This window comes from Schistocerca piceifrons, chromosome 1, assembly GCF_021461385.2.
Source record: "Schistocerca piceifrons isolate TAMUIC-IGC-003096 chromosome 1, iqSchPice1.1, whole genome shotgun sequence".
NCBI lineage: Eukaryota > Metazoa > Arthropoda > Insecta > Orthoptera > Acrididae > Schistocerca > Schistocerca piceifrons.
The window spans coordinates 551,913,478-551,926,102 of NC_060138.1; the positions used below are offsets into that span (position 1 = coordinate 551,913,478).

Below are 12,625 nucleotides of genomic sequence, written 5' to 3' on the forward strand. Positions count from 1 at the left end.
CGTTCACACAGTTTTCACTTCACCTTTGAGAACAGTGCATTGTCAGTCGAAAAGGTGCCTTTCTGGTAGCTTTGGTGATCATCGACAGCCTATGATAGCAGACAGGTGCCGGGTCGAAAGAACAGCCCACGAATGTTCGGACTGCACTCGGCGTTCAACGTAGTCATTGGACACCGAGTACCGACAATACACCTACGAACACATGTGTCAACACATGAAGGGTAGAACCTAATGATCACAGCTGTAGGGTGTTTGAGTACCGGCCGGTGGCTTAAAATTATTTTTTGTTTTCTTGCGTCGTTAAACTCGCAGTATTTTAGTAATGACAACGTATCCCGCCTGGACTCTTATTAAATGTATTTATTCACAATGACGATTGCGGCGTATTACGCCATTCTCAACTGACAGCTGTCAAACGTTAAGAAAGATGTACCTCATTTTACCTCAGAATGAAGTGCTTCAGTGGATACTCGTTACCTTTAAGATAGCACTGTCCCCACAATTGTTTACACATCCCTCACGCATAAAAAAGACGGGAGTTCACTATACCCATTCTGGATGCCGAACTGCAAACGTGATTTAAATTACCGACTTATGTGAGCTTATTTGGTTTTTTTTTGCGATTTATTTTCTCTACAATTAATAACTTTTCAAGACATTGCTGGTTCATCGGCAGATGGAGGTGTTATAGAAACACTAGCTGGACATATTCCACATAATTTTCTTGTAATAGGTCTGACAATGAGACTGCAGTGGCTTGAAAACTAGTGAGTCGTACGGAGAACAAATCTTATAGAAATTAAAAAAAGAAGAAGAAAGACCGGTTGCATACTGTACCCACATAAATCACCAGGGAGGTATAGCTTCTTGAAAACAATGAATTTGGTTTTATAACACATTTTTAGAACAAAGTGTATACTTATAGTTAAACTGGTCTTTTAGCAGTCATTTGAGAATGGCATAATAAGCGTAATACATTTAGTGCAGGCGGAAAATATCTCTTAGAAATGTTTGATATGGATTTGTCGGAGCCAACTCATATATGTGTATATTTCTGCTATTGGTGTATTAAAATTCGACTCTCTATCTGTTTGTGAAGTCGTTCTTATTCTCACTGTTTACACTGATATTTGAGCACCTCTGACCTGCCCGTATCTTTTTCATATTAGTGAAACCAATGTGTCTGTCTGTGTGTGTGTGTGTGTGTGTGTGTGTGTGTGTGTGTGTGATGAGTATGAGATTCGTAAGGGAAGCCAGTATCTGTTGTCTGCTACTACAGTTGTGCCGATTCTGGTAGTTTTAGCGTTGGCAGAGGGGTTTAGCGTTACCATAGGTCAGGTATCTGAGCAGGTGAACAGCTGAGTTGGCGATAGGGACCGTGGTGATTTCTGGTTACACCCTCCCCGCTGGAAAGTGGAAACCGGTAGCTGTTCAACCAGTACGGCACTTTGAGAGGTAGTGGAATGTATGTAGCTTGTAATATCTAGCCATTTTTATTTCATCCTTTTGGATATTAGGGGATCTTTGCGCTTTTAGTTGGGAATACTTCGTGTGCGTGTATATATATATATATATATATATATATATATGTGTGTGTGTAAGAGAGAGAGAGAGAGAGAGAGAGAGAGAGAATATTAGAATTAAGAAACTAATTGAGAAGTATTCATAAATCTGGGATTCCTACCGGGTAGGACTGATAGAGAAGAGCCACTAAAGAGCGACATGTTTCGTCACGAAATCATTTAGTGTTACAGAGATTCTCAAAAAACTCCAATGGCAGGAGCTATAAGAGTGCGTTGTGCATCACAGAAAGATTTGCTATTGAAATTTTGACAGAACACTTTCAGGGAAGAGTCGCACAAAATATTACTTCCTCCCACATACATTTCGCAAAATGGTCACGATGAGAAAATTCGGGAAATCAGAGGTAATATGAAGGCTTACTAACAATAAAGCTTCCCACACGCCGTTCGCAAGTGGAACAGGGATGGTGGGGATCAGTTAGTGGTACCAGAAGTACCCTCCCCCACACACCGTCATGTGGCTTGCGGAGTACTGATATACATGTAGACGTTCAGCTACTGTGCCTTACGGGGAGTTGTAGTGTTTTAGTCCATTCTTGAGTTAGCTTTCAGTAAACTCTCGCATGTTTGGTGCTTAAGTGATGTATGTGGAAGTTTCCAAATTTAAGGTTTTTTTTCTCTGGAAGCAGGTGTTTGCTGTACAAACCCCATGTGTTCCACCATGGGTCACTCAAAGTACACTATTACAAAGTTTTTTTATTAAGTATTGTGTAGATTTAAATTTGTGGAATGGATGAATTAATTTTCATCATTTTGGAGTTGTTTAATTTAATGCATTTTTCGTCGCTTGGGGACTTGTTCACATTACATGCACTCCTTTGTAGTCTTCAGTTAACTGCTTGCCCCTACAGTGCTCATGTATGCGCTTTTTTTCAATTTTATGTTGAATTTTTTTATGGAGGAGATGAGGTCAATTTGTATGTACCGGGTGATCAAAAAGCCAGTATAAATTTGAAAACTGAATAAATCACGGAATAATGTAGATAGAGAGTTACAAATTGACACATGCCTGGAATGCATGGGGTTTAATTAGGACCAAAAAAATACAAACGCTCAAAAAATGTCCGACAGATGGCACTTCATCTCATCAGAATAGCAATAATTAGCATAGCAAAGTAAGACAAAGCAAAGATGATGTTCTTTACAGGAAATGCTCAATATGTCCACCATAATTCCTCAACAATAGCTGTAGTCGAGGAATAATGTTGTGAACAGCACTGTAAAGTATGTCCGGAGTTATGGTGAGGCATTGGCGTCGGATGTTGTCTTACAGCATCCCTAGAGATGTCGGTCGATCACGATAGACTTGCGACTTCAGGTAACCCCAAAGCCAATAATCGCACGAACTGAGGTCTGGGAACCTGGGAGGCCAAGCATGACGAAAGTGGTGGCTGAGCACACGGTCATCACCAAACGACTTGCGCAAGAGATCTTTCACGCGTCTAGCAATATGTGGTGGTTCTAATAAAACCCCATGTCATTCCAAGCATGTGTGTCAATTTTTACCTCTCTATCTACATTATTCCGTGGTTTATTAAGTTTTCAAATTTATACTGACCTTTTGATCAACCTGGTATAACAGTGTGTTCCACAACGAGTCACTCAGAGTACATCTAGTTCAGTTCTTTGCTACTCATTGGACAGATCTAAATTCGCAGAATAGAACGAATATCTTCATGTGGGAATTATATTTCTTTATTTTTAAGTTGTAGAATTTGATATATTGTTCATGGTTTGCCGATTGCTCAGCGTTGAGTTAATTCTAAGGCTTCTGTACTGACAAAGTATGCTATAGGTTTCATTGTCCGAATTGGGCATGTTAAACAACATTCCGCTCTATTTGTTGTTGCATGAATGAGTGTGTGTTCACGATTTTTCCGTTGTAAACCACATGTCCTTTCGTGAACGTATTCCCGCTATCGCCCATTATTGCTCAGTGTTGATATGCTGATAAATTTAACTTTACCATAAAGTACGGATGGTGCCGATATAGTACACTGATGAGTGTAATTTCATTTTGTGTATCTGGTGAGTTTAGAACTTGCTTCATGAATAAATTATTCATGATCGAATGTTTGAAAAGGAACACTGTTTATGTATTACAATCCTGTTCTATCCCTAATATATTCATAAAATAATAAGTTCAAATTTCTGTGAGTGAGATTAGATGTCATATCCGAAGCTTTGATTAAATGATTTAAATGAAATAAAGTTATTCCTTGCATTTTATAAATCACGAGGTTCATATTTTAAGTAGACCGGTAAATTATACAGGTAATCAAAGAAAGAAATAATAAACTTAAGGGGCCTGTTTTCTATAGCGCTAACGTAATGTGGAAGTATTTCGTATAGTGACCCATGCCAAAATCAAGGACTCTAATCGCGTAGGACCCTTTCAACTGTTCGGTCCTGTTGGGATGTATCCCCTTTATATTACGATTGGAATCTTTAGATGGCTACCCAGCCTAGAATAATAGAGAGCATAGTAACAGTTTCCAGTTTGAGCCGTGGAGCATTGAGTTAGTAGACTGTTCTGTCTAGCGCCACTGGCTCAGGTTTAGTATCGACTATCCCTCTTGCAGCCCCATTGCCAATGTCTATGAGGAAAAGTTGGTGTCTGTGGGTTGTGCACGTAGAAGGTCTTTTCTTGCCGATATATATACGGGGTACGCTGGCCCGAAAGAGGATCTCCGGCGGTACCTCGCTATGAGTACCGCCCTTCGATTCGTGGTTTCGTTCATTAATCGAGGCCTTAGGGTTGCAGGTGCCAGCCAGCCAGCCAGCCAGCCAGCCAACAGCAGCAGCGGTCTAGCCAGCCAGCAGCGGTCCAGCCAGCAGAAGCAGCAGCAGCAGCAGCAACAGCAGCAGCAGCAGTGGTCCAGCCAGCCAACAGCAGTGGTCCGGCCAGCAGCAGCAGCAGCAGCAGCAGTGGTCCAGCCAGCCAGCAGCAGTGGTTCAGCCAGCAACAGCAGCAGCGGCAGTGGTCCAGCCAACCAGCAGCAGTGGTCCGGCCAGCAGCAGCAGCAGCAGCAGTGGTCCACCCAGCCAGCAGCAGTGGTCCGGCCAGCAGCAGCAGCAGCAGCAGCAGTGGTCCAGCCAGCCAGCAGCAGTGGTCCAGCCAGCAGCAGCAACAGTGGTCCAGCCATCCAGCAGCAGTGGTCCAGCCAGCAGCAGCAGCAGCAGCAGTGGTCCACCCAGCCAGCAGCAGTGGTCCGGCCAGCAGCAGCAGCAGCAGCAGCAGTGGTCCAGCCAGCCAGCAGCAGTGGTCCAGCCAGCAGCAGCAGCAGCAACAGTGGTCCAGCCATCCAGCAGCAGTGGTCCAGCCAGCAGCAGCAGCAACAACAGTGGTCCAGCCAGCCAGCAGCAGTGATCCAGCCAGCAGCAGCAGCAGCAGCAGTGGTCCAGCCAGCCAGCAGCAGTGTTCTGGCCAGCAGCAGCAGCAGCAGCAGTGGTCCAGCCAGCCAGCAGTAGTGGTCCGGCTAGCAGCAGCAGCAGCAGCAGCAGCAGTGGTCCAGCCAGCCAGCAGCAGTGTTCCAGCCAGCAGCAGCAGCAGCAGCAGCAGTGGTCCAGCCAGCCAGCAGCAGTGGTTTGGCCAGCAACAGCAGCAGCAGCAGTGGTCCAGCCAGCCAGCAGCAGTGGTCTGGCCAGCAGCAGCAGCAGCAGCAGCAGCAGCAGCAGCAGCAGCAGTGGTCCAGCCAGCCAGCAGCAGTGATCTGGCCAGCCAGCAGCAGTGGTCCGGCCAGCCAGCAGCGGCAGCAGCAGCGGCAGCAGCAGCAGCGGCGGTGGTGGCGGCCCCGTCCGCAACAGCAGCAGCTGCGGCGTCTGTGCCATCAGTCGCCAGCGCCAGCAATGTGGGACTTTAGCCCCCGTCCCCCTCCGTATTCGTCCGTCTTCGTCTGTCCCTGGTTTTCCTCTCTCGTTTTCGTCGTGTACTGTCTTAGTTCCCACTTGTCATCATGTCCGTCCCCATCACCACTACCACTACCACCAGTTTATACTTCCCCCTCCGCCGCTACCACCACCATTACATGGTGTGCCCAGTCGCACCCCCCTCTTTCCATCCCTCCTCTTCTCACTCTCCCTTCGCCCTCACTCTTTGTCGCCCCCTCCCTAGCTTCTCCCTCCTGCACCTCCACCTCTGATCCTTTCCCCCCACTCCTCCAGCCTGTCACTGCAGCTCTCACAAGGGTGGTGGCCTGACGGGCCACTGCCCATGCCCAGCTCTGCCCCTCCCCTTCACCGTCACAGTCATCTCCACCTTCGCCATTGCCATCGCCTTCACCAGCACCATCTCTGGCGCTGGCTCCTGCATCCACTTTGGGACCTGCCACTTCCTGCCACCTCCCTGTTGCTCCTGTCCTACACGTCTCCACTCACCCTTTAGTTGCCCTCAAACGCCCTAGTGGCACCACTACCCCCTCAGCTTCCAAAAACGCCCCACTCCATCCTCCTTCCCCCCCCCCCCCGGGATGCTATGGTTGTCTACCCACCTGGCCCTGCTCCCTCTGCCTCCTCCTCATCCTCCCCTCTCTCTTCCTACAAATACCTCCTATCTCGTCCTGATCCTTCCCTCCTCAAGGCCTCTCACTCTTCCTCTGCCAACACTTTCCTGGAGCCCCCATCTCCCTCCTCACTCCCCGAAGAGAGTCCATAATCATCTCCTCCCCCAGCCCCACCCTCCATACTGACATCCTATCCCTCATCCCCATCACCCGGTTTGGCCCCAACACCTCCCTCACCCCTGCTTCTTCCCTATCTCCTACCTGCCAACCCCAACCCCTGCGTCGCCCGCCGACCCTCACCGCTGTGATCACTTAGCTTAGTCCGACAATCATGGAGGAGGAGGTGTTGGTGGAGCTCAAGGCGCATCCCTCGCTGGAGGTGCGGGCGGTACGCCGCATTTTTAACTCCACTGGCCCCACCCGCCTTACGTGGGTTTTCTCAGAGGATGCCTTCTCCATTGACTGCCTCCTGAAGGAGGGTGCCCTCCTCTTCAACCTGAGATACAAGGTCGACCCCTCCCATTCTCCTCCTCAATCCCTCCGCTGCCAGAGGTGTCTGCACTACAACGCACACACAACAGCTGAGTGCCACGAGGCCCCCACCTGCCCGCTCTGTAAGCAAGCCCATTTCCTCCAGCAGTGCCCTAACCTTCAGTCCCCTCCTTCCTGTGGCGGAGTTGCCATTGGTCACCACCGCCAGATCCCAGTTCGGCTCCAACCTCTCCTTCCTGACCCCACAGAACACCTGATCCTTAGTCTCTTCTTCCCTGGCCTTACCATCACCTGTGCCACCATCTATGTCCGCCCTAACGCCCCTATTCCTTTTGACTTCCTCTCCCACATTGACTGTACCTTCTCCTCCTACGTGATCGCCACCGACCTCAACATCCATAGTCATTCTGCCACCCAGTTATGGCGGCGGTAACTTTTCCTCTCCTCCGTTCAAGGCGACCTTGTCCCCATTCCCCAGCACACCTGCCTCGAATCCAACTCCACTCCTGATGTCGTCCTCTCCTCCCCTAACCTCCTTGGCCACATAATGGTGGATGTCCTGGACCCCATTGGTAGTGACCATCTCCCTGCCCTCCTCACCATTTCAGACGGTCGTCGCCCCTGCCCCGACCCCTGTCATGACCCTCCCCCCCAGTACGTCCATGATTATTCCCGTGCCGACTGGAATGCTTACTGGGATATCCTATCCACCCAGGTCGATGGCCACTCCTTCACCTACCGCCACCCTGATGATACTACCATTTTCTGAGGCCGTGGAGGACCACGCCCCTTCTGTTGCCATCCACCACCCCGTCCTACCTTACCCCCACAGGCCGTCCTCCTCCTCTGTGAATCCCGCCGTCTCTACCGTGCATTCCTCTGCACGCATGACCCGGACACACTATGACGCCACCGGCAACTCCAGAGACACATCCGTAACTTGCTCGCGGCTAAGAAACGCCGGGACTGGCGACAGACATGCACCCATTTAAACGCTACCCTTCCTATCAACTCGTCCAAGTACTGGTCAGCCTTCCGCCGCCTTACCGGATCCAACCCCCCCCCCACCCCTACTATCCTCTCCTTCATGAAAACCAAACCTTCCCTGACACCATTAGTAAGGCCAATCACTTTGCCTCCTACCTCTCCAATGTCTTTACCATCCCTGACGATCCCCAGTTCGATTACTCTCTCTTCCCAGATGTCCGCAATCGAACTGACACCTCTGTCGCTCCCCTCACACCTGGTTTCCAGTACATGGACAACATTGCACACACAGAACTCAATGCCGTATCACTACACAAGATCTCATCGCTACACTCCACACGAAACCCAACACCACTCCTGGTTTATGATCGTGTCACCTATCGCCACCTCTGCGAAGCTCCTGCCTCTTTTCTTTCCACCCTGGCCAGGCTCTACAATGTAGTCCTGTCCACCGGCTACTACCCTGACCTGTGGAAAACCTCCCGTATCCTGATGTTCCTTCAACCCAGTAACCGCCATCCACTGTCTCCTCCTACCATCCCATCAGCCTTACCTCGGTCTCTTCAGCAAGGTCCTGGAATCCATCCTCACCCGACGCATCCACCAGCATCTCCGCCAGCACCGCCTTCTTCCCGTTACCCAGTGTGGCTTTCGGCCGTCCTTCTCTTCTGATGATCTTCTCCTTCACCTCACTCATCTCCTCTCTGATCAGCTTAATTCCCGTCTTTCGCTATCTTCCTCTCCCTTGACCTTGAACAAGCCTATGACAGCGTGTGGCATTCCGGTCTCCCCTTCAAGCTCCAAACCTTCGCCCTTCCTATCAACTACGTCCGTCTGATCGGCTCCTTTCTTTCCCAACGTCCCTCCTACGTCACCATCCACAACACGGATTCCTACACCTTTTTCCCCTCCGTCAGTGTGCCCCAGGGTTCTGTCCTCTCCCCTCTTCTGTACCTCTTGTATACAGCGGACATGCCGCCGCCTTCACCCCACATCCACCTTCTCCAGTACGCCGATGAAACCGCCTTCCTTGCCCTTGCCCCCACCCTGCAACGCTCCCAACACTTTCTCCAATCCCATTTTGTCCAGTTCACCGCTTGGTGCAACCAGTAGTTGCTTAAGGTCAATCCTTCCAAAACCCAGGCGATCATTGTAGGCAAAACCACCCCTTCCTTCCGCCTCCTTGATTTCTACATCACTATCTATGGCCATCCTATTGCTCTCACCCCCACCCTCAAGTACCTTGGTGTCACCCTTGACAGTCGCCTCTCCTGGACCCCCCACCTCCGGACGATCCAAGCCAAGGCATGCTCCCGGCTCTGTCTCCTCAAGCTCCTTTCCAGCCGTACTTGGGGTCTGGACCCCTCCACCATCATACATACCTATAAATCCCTCATTCGCCCTATCCTTTGCTATGCTCACCCTGCCTGGGTCTCTGCTCCCCCTACCTTTTACAAATCCCTTCAGATCCTAGAACGCCATGCTCTTCGCCTCACCTGTTGCATCCGTGTCCCCTCCCCCATGCGGATCCTGTTTGACCTTATTACCTTCCCCCATCTCCTCCTTTTCCTCGAACAGATACGGATCCTCTACACCTCCCGCAAACTCGATCCTCCTCACCCACTAGTCTCTCCCATCCTCTCCTACCCCCGTCCGCTGCCGCACATGTACTTCCACGTCCCACCTGCTCTCCATCTCTCCACTCTCCGTACCCTCTCCCAAGGTGGCTTCCGCCAGCTCCCCCTCGCTGATGATGCCCTTCTCCCCTCCATCTACCCCTCCTACCAACTTTGATCCTCCCTCCCTCTTCCTGTGTTTGTTCCTATGGGCACCCTCTATCCCTTCTCTCCCCCTTCCCTCCCTCCTCCCTTTCTCCCCACTCTTCCCCCAGGCTTCCCCTACCCCCATCCCTCCGCTCCTACTACCATCTCTTCTGCCATTGGCATCCTTGCTCACCCCTCTCCCCCCTCCCCCTTCTTCCCCTCTTGGTAGGTCTCCGGACTCGTACACGCTACGTGGACATTCGCGCGCTGGAGGTCATCACCATCAGTTTCTCGTGTGTGTGCCGTCGTGTTTGTGTTTAGTGTCCACCGTCACGCTCCAACGTTTACCTGTGCCGTCGAAATCATCAGTGTTTGTGCGCCGTGTCAACGTGTTTCAGTGTATTTATCGTCGAGTGTGAACGGCTCCGAGTTTTTGTATTTCTGTGTCTACTGTTTTTTGCCCGTCAATATGTTATTATGGATCTTCTTTATGTTTTTCTCATTGTCGACTCTAAGGCTGAAGAGCAGCGTAGTATGCTGCTGCCAGCCTACCTGCTGTACAGGTATGAAAATAAAAAATAAAGGGAAAAGAAGCCCGAAAGAGAGGAACGAAGTTTGGGGATTGGCGGTAGCGTCGTAACAAGAGGTGGTCACGAGGTCCGAGCGGCCGAAGCCACGAGCTGCACAAGTAGGGCCTACGCAGAACGAAGATACCGGAGTACTTCACCGGGGTCAGCGTCGACTACAAGCAGCAGGCCGACATTCCTTCGGCTGGTTGACAACATTCGTGTCGGACGACCGCTCGTGGCCCTCGCTTTCATCGGCCCCACTCAGTAACCGCTGCGACGCACCGTGCATCCATGGAACTGCTTACTGGTAAAGGGAAGTAACATTCTGTAATCCCTGTGGAGATTTGCTTCTTTGTCTACCTGCCCTCCTTATCATATTCTGGTTTGTACCCGGCCCTCAGAGTTTTACTCGGTTGGCTCTTTGGTCGTAAATATAGGCAGTTGTACAGTACTAAGACACTAACTGTCCTTTGAAAATTTGTCCCGTTATTATATTGCTTTTCCTTCCTGGTTTGTACCTGATCATTAATGTTCTAATTAATCAGCTTTTGGTCGTAAATACAGCCGGAACAATTGTACTAAGGCACAGGTTGCCGTTAAACAAAAGAGGGACCTTGTGGTTAGATTTAGCTGTTAACCGGTTCAATTCTTTGATTGTAATTGCATTTCTCAGTCATTAGTTATAATCTGAACAACCTGTTGTATTAAGCTGTTCGTTTCTGTGTTTGAAAGAGCGGGTCATTATTAGTGTATTTTAGCTGGATTTTGCGGTTCCGCCGAGTGAGTTGTAGTAAGTGTTCACAAGTAATGTTTTAAGACATTCCTTCAGAGCGGTCTTAATAACTGTCAATCAGTTTAACCTTGAAAATATTAACAGTCAACTGTTACCAGGGCTTAGTCAATTGTCAGAAGGGACGGGTTGGGGTCGAGTCGGATCTCGGTTGCCGACTGAAATTAACAGGTTGTTTGTTTGAAGTAAGCCCTATCGTTGTCGTACTGTTTGCTAATCTGTTTAACCTTTAAGCATAGGTGCACATCTTAACCCCGAACCTTTCGACAAACAGCTTTCAAATTAAAAGATAAGTCATTTGTTTTGAGTAATTGAATCACTCTTGTCATCAGTGGTGCTTATATAGTTTTGATGTGTTGCAGAAGGGCATTTAATAAGACAGACTGTGTCCAGCGCGGTAGTAAACACCGCTGTTTCTCCCTATAACGGGTGGACTGCAGGTCCGGCCGTCTTGTAATCATTGCCATAGTGTTTGCTGTTTCGGAATACAGCACTTCAGATCTCTTTTGCAAGGATTAAAAGCTTATTCAACTTGAGGTTTAAGGTCAAAAGAATTTTGCAAATTTGTTCATTTTGTTAAAGAAAATTTCATGGTTAAATGCTTCGAGTATCTGTAAAATACAGTTTATGTGTTGCTAAATAAACAGGGTGTGTGAAAAGAAGTTATATTGAAGGGGCCTCCCTTCCACATCTTCCTTAATTCCAGTAAGTTCCACGTATCACAGTTTCAGCTGTATCTGCATTCGGCTTATGGAAAACTTTTGAAGCACATCATCGATTAGCAATTCCTACTAGTGTGACGAACTTTAGGGTGGACCACGTGTTTCGAGAGCTGATTAACGTTAGATGGGTTCGCGTTACTTTTAAGTAATGCCTTCAATGTATTGGCGTGAAAGTAGTAAATAATGCTGCATAATTGTGTTTATTTTGTCTTTTGCGTATCAACAAACGAGAGCAGATAATAGTAGGAACGCATACTTTCTTTGTGACAGTGGCCGTGCTGTTCTAGCCGCTTCAGTCCGGAACCGCGTGACCGCTACAGTCGCAGGTTCGAATCCTGCCTTGGGCATGGATGTGTGTGATCTCCTTAGGTTGGTTAGGTTTAAGTAGTTATAAGTTCTAGGGGACTGATGACCACAGATGTTAAGTCCCATAGTGCTCAGAGCCATTTGAACCATTTCTTTGTGACGGGTCGCGGAAATTTTCCAATAACGTCCAGCCCACAGGAGAAGATGCCATTGGACTACTCTTCGTTGCTGATACTTGATTATCTTACATTGTTAAAGAAAAAAGAAATAGTCTGTTATAAATGTATGAATTGTTGTGAGATTGTAAATCAGCTATGATGTAGCCATCTGCTGAAGTGTAAACTTGGTTTACCTGCCAAGCTATTAACGGCATTGAAAGTATTTGATTATGGTAAAGTTTTGTTATATATTGCGTGTTATTACTTACATCTACATCTACTTCTGCATCCATTATCCACAGATCACTGTGAACTACATAGCAGACGGGACTTCCGTTTTGTGCCACTTATTAGAGCTTCTTCCCGTTCCAGTCACGTACGGAGCAGTATTCTAGGATGTGTAGAACGAGTGATTTGTAAGCAATCTCGTTTGTAGACTGACTGCATTTCACCAGTATTCTACCAATAAACCGAAGTTTGCCACCTGCTTTACCTACGACTGAGCCTCTGTAATCGTTCCATTTCATATCCATTCAAAGTCTTACAGCCAAATATTTGTATGAATTGACCATCAGTGGATCTTTGGTACTGTAGTCATAGGGTATTAAGTCTATAGGGTACTAAGTCGTTTTTTGTAAGTGCAGCATTTTACATATCTGAACATTTAAAGCATGTCTCCAATATTTGCACCACTCTGAAATCTTATCAATATGACTGAATATTTGCGCAGTTTTTTCAGACAGTACTTTATTA

At 48.4% G+C, this 12,625-nt stretch overlaps 1 protein-coding gene across 1 annotated transcript in view; it reads left to right on the forward strand.

Moving 5' to 3' along the window:
• The first annotated feature begins 4,289 nt into the window (after positions 1-4,289).
• Positions 4,290-12,625, forward strand: part of LOC124750320 (ras-interacting protein RIP3-like) — a 37,220-nt gene continuing 28,884 nt past the window's right edge. The window contains exons 1-2 of the mRNA XM_047248981.1: positions 4,290-5,050; positions 5,186-5,368. Coding sequence (XP_047104937.1) covers positions 4,290-5,050; positions 5,186-5,368 — 944 coding nt within the window. The remainder of the gene's footprint in view (positions 5,051-5,185; positions 5,369-12,625) is intronic.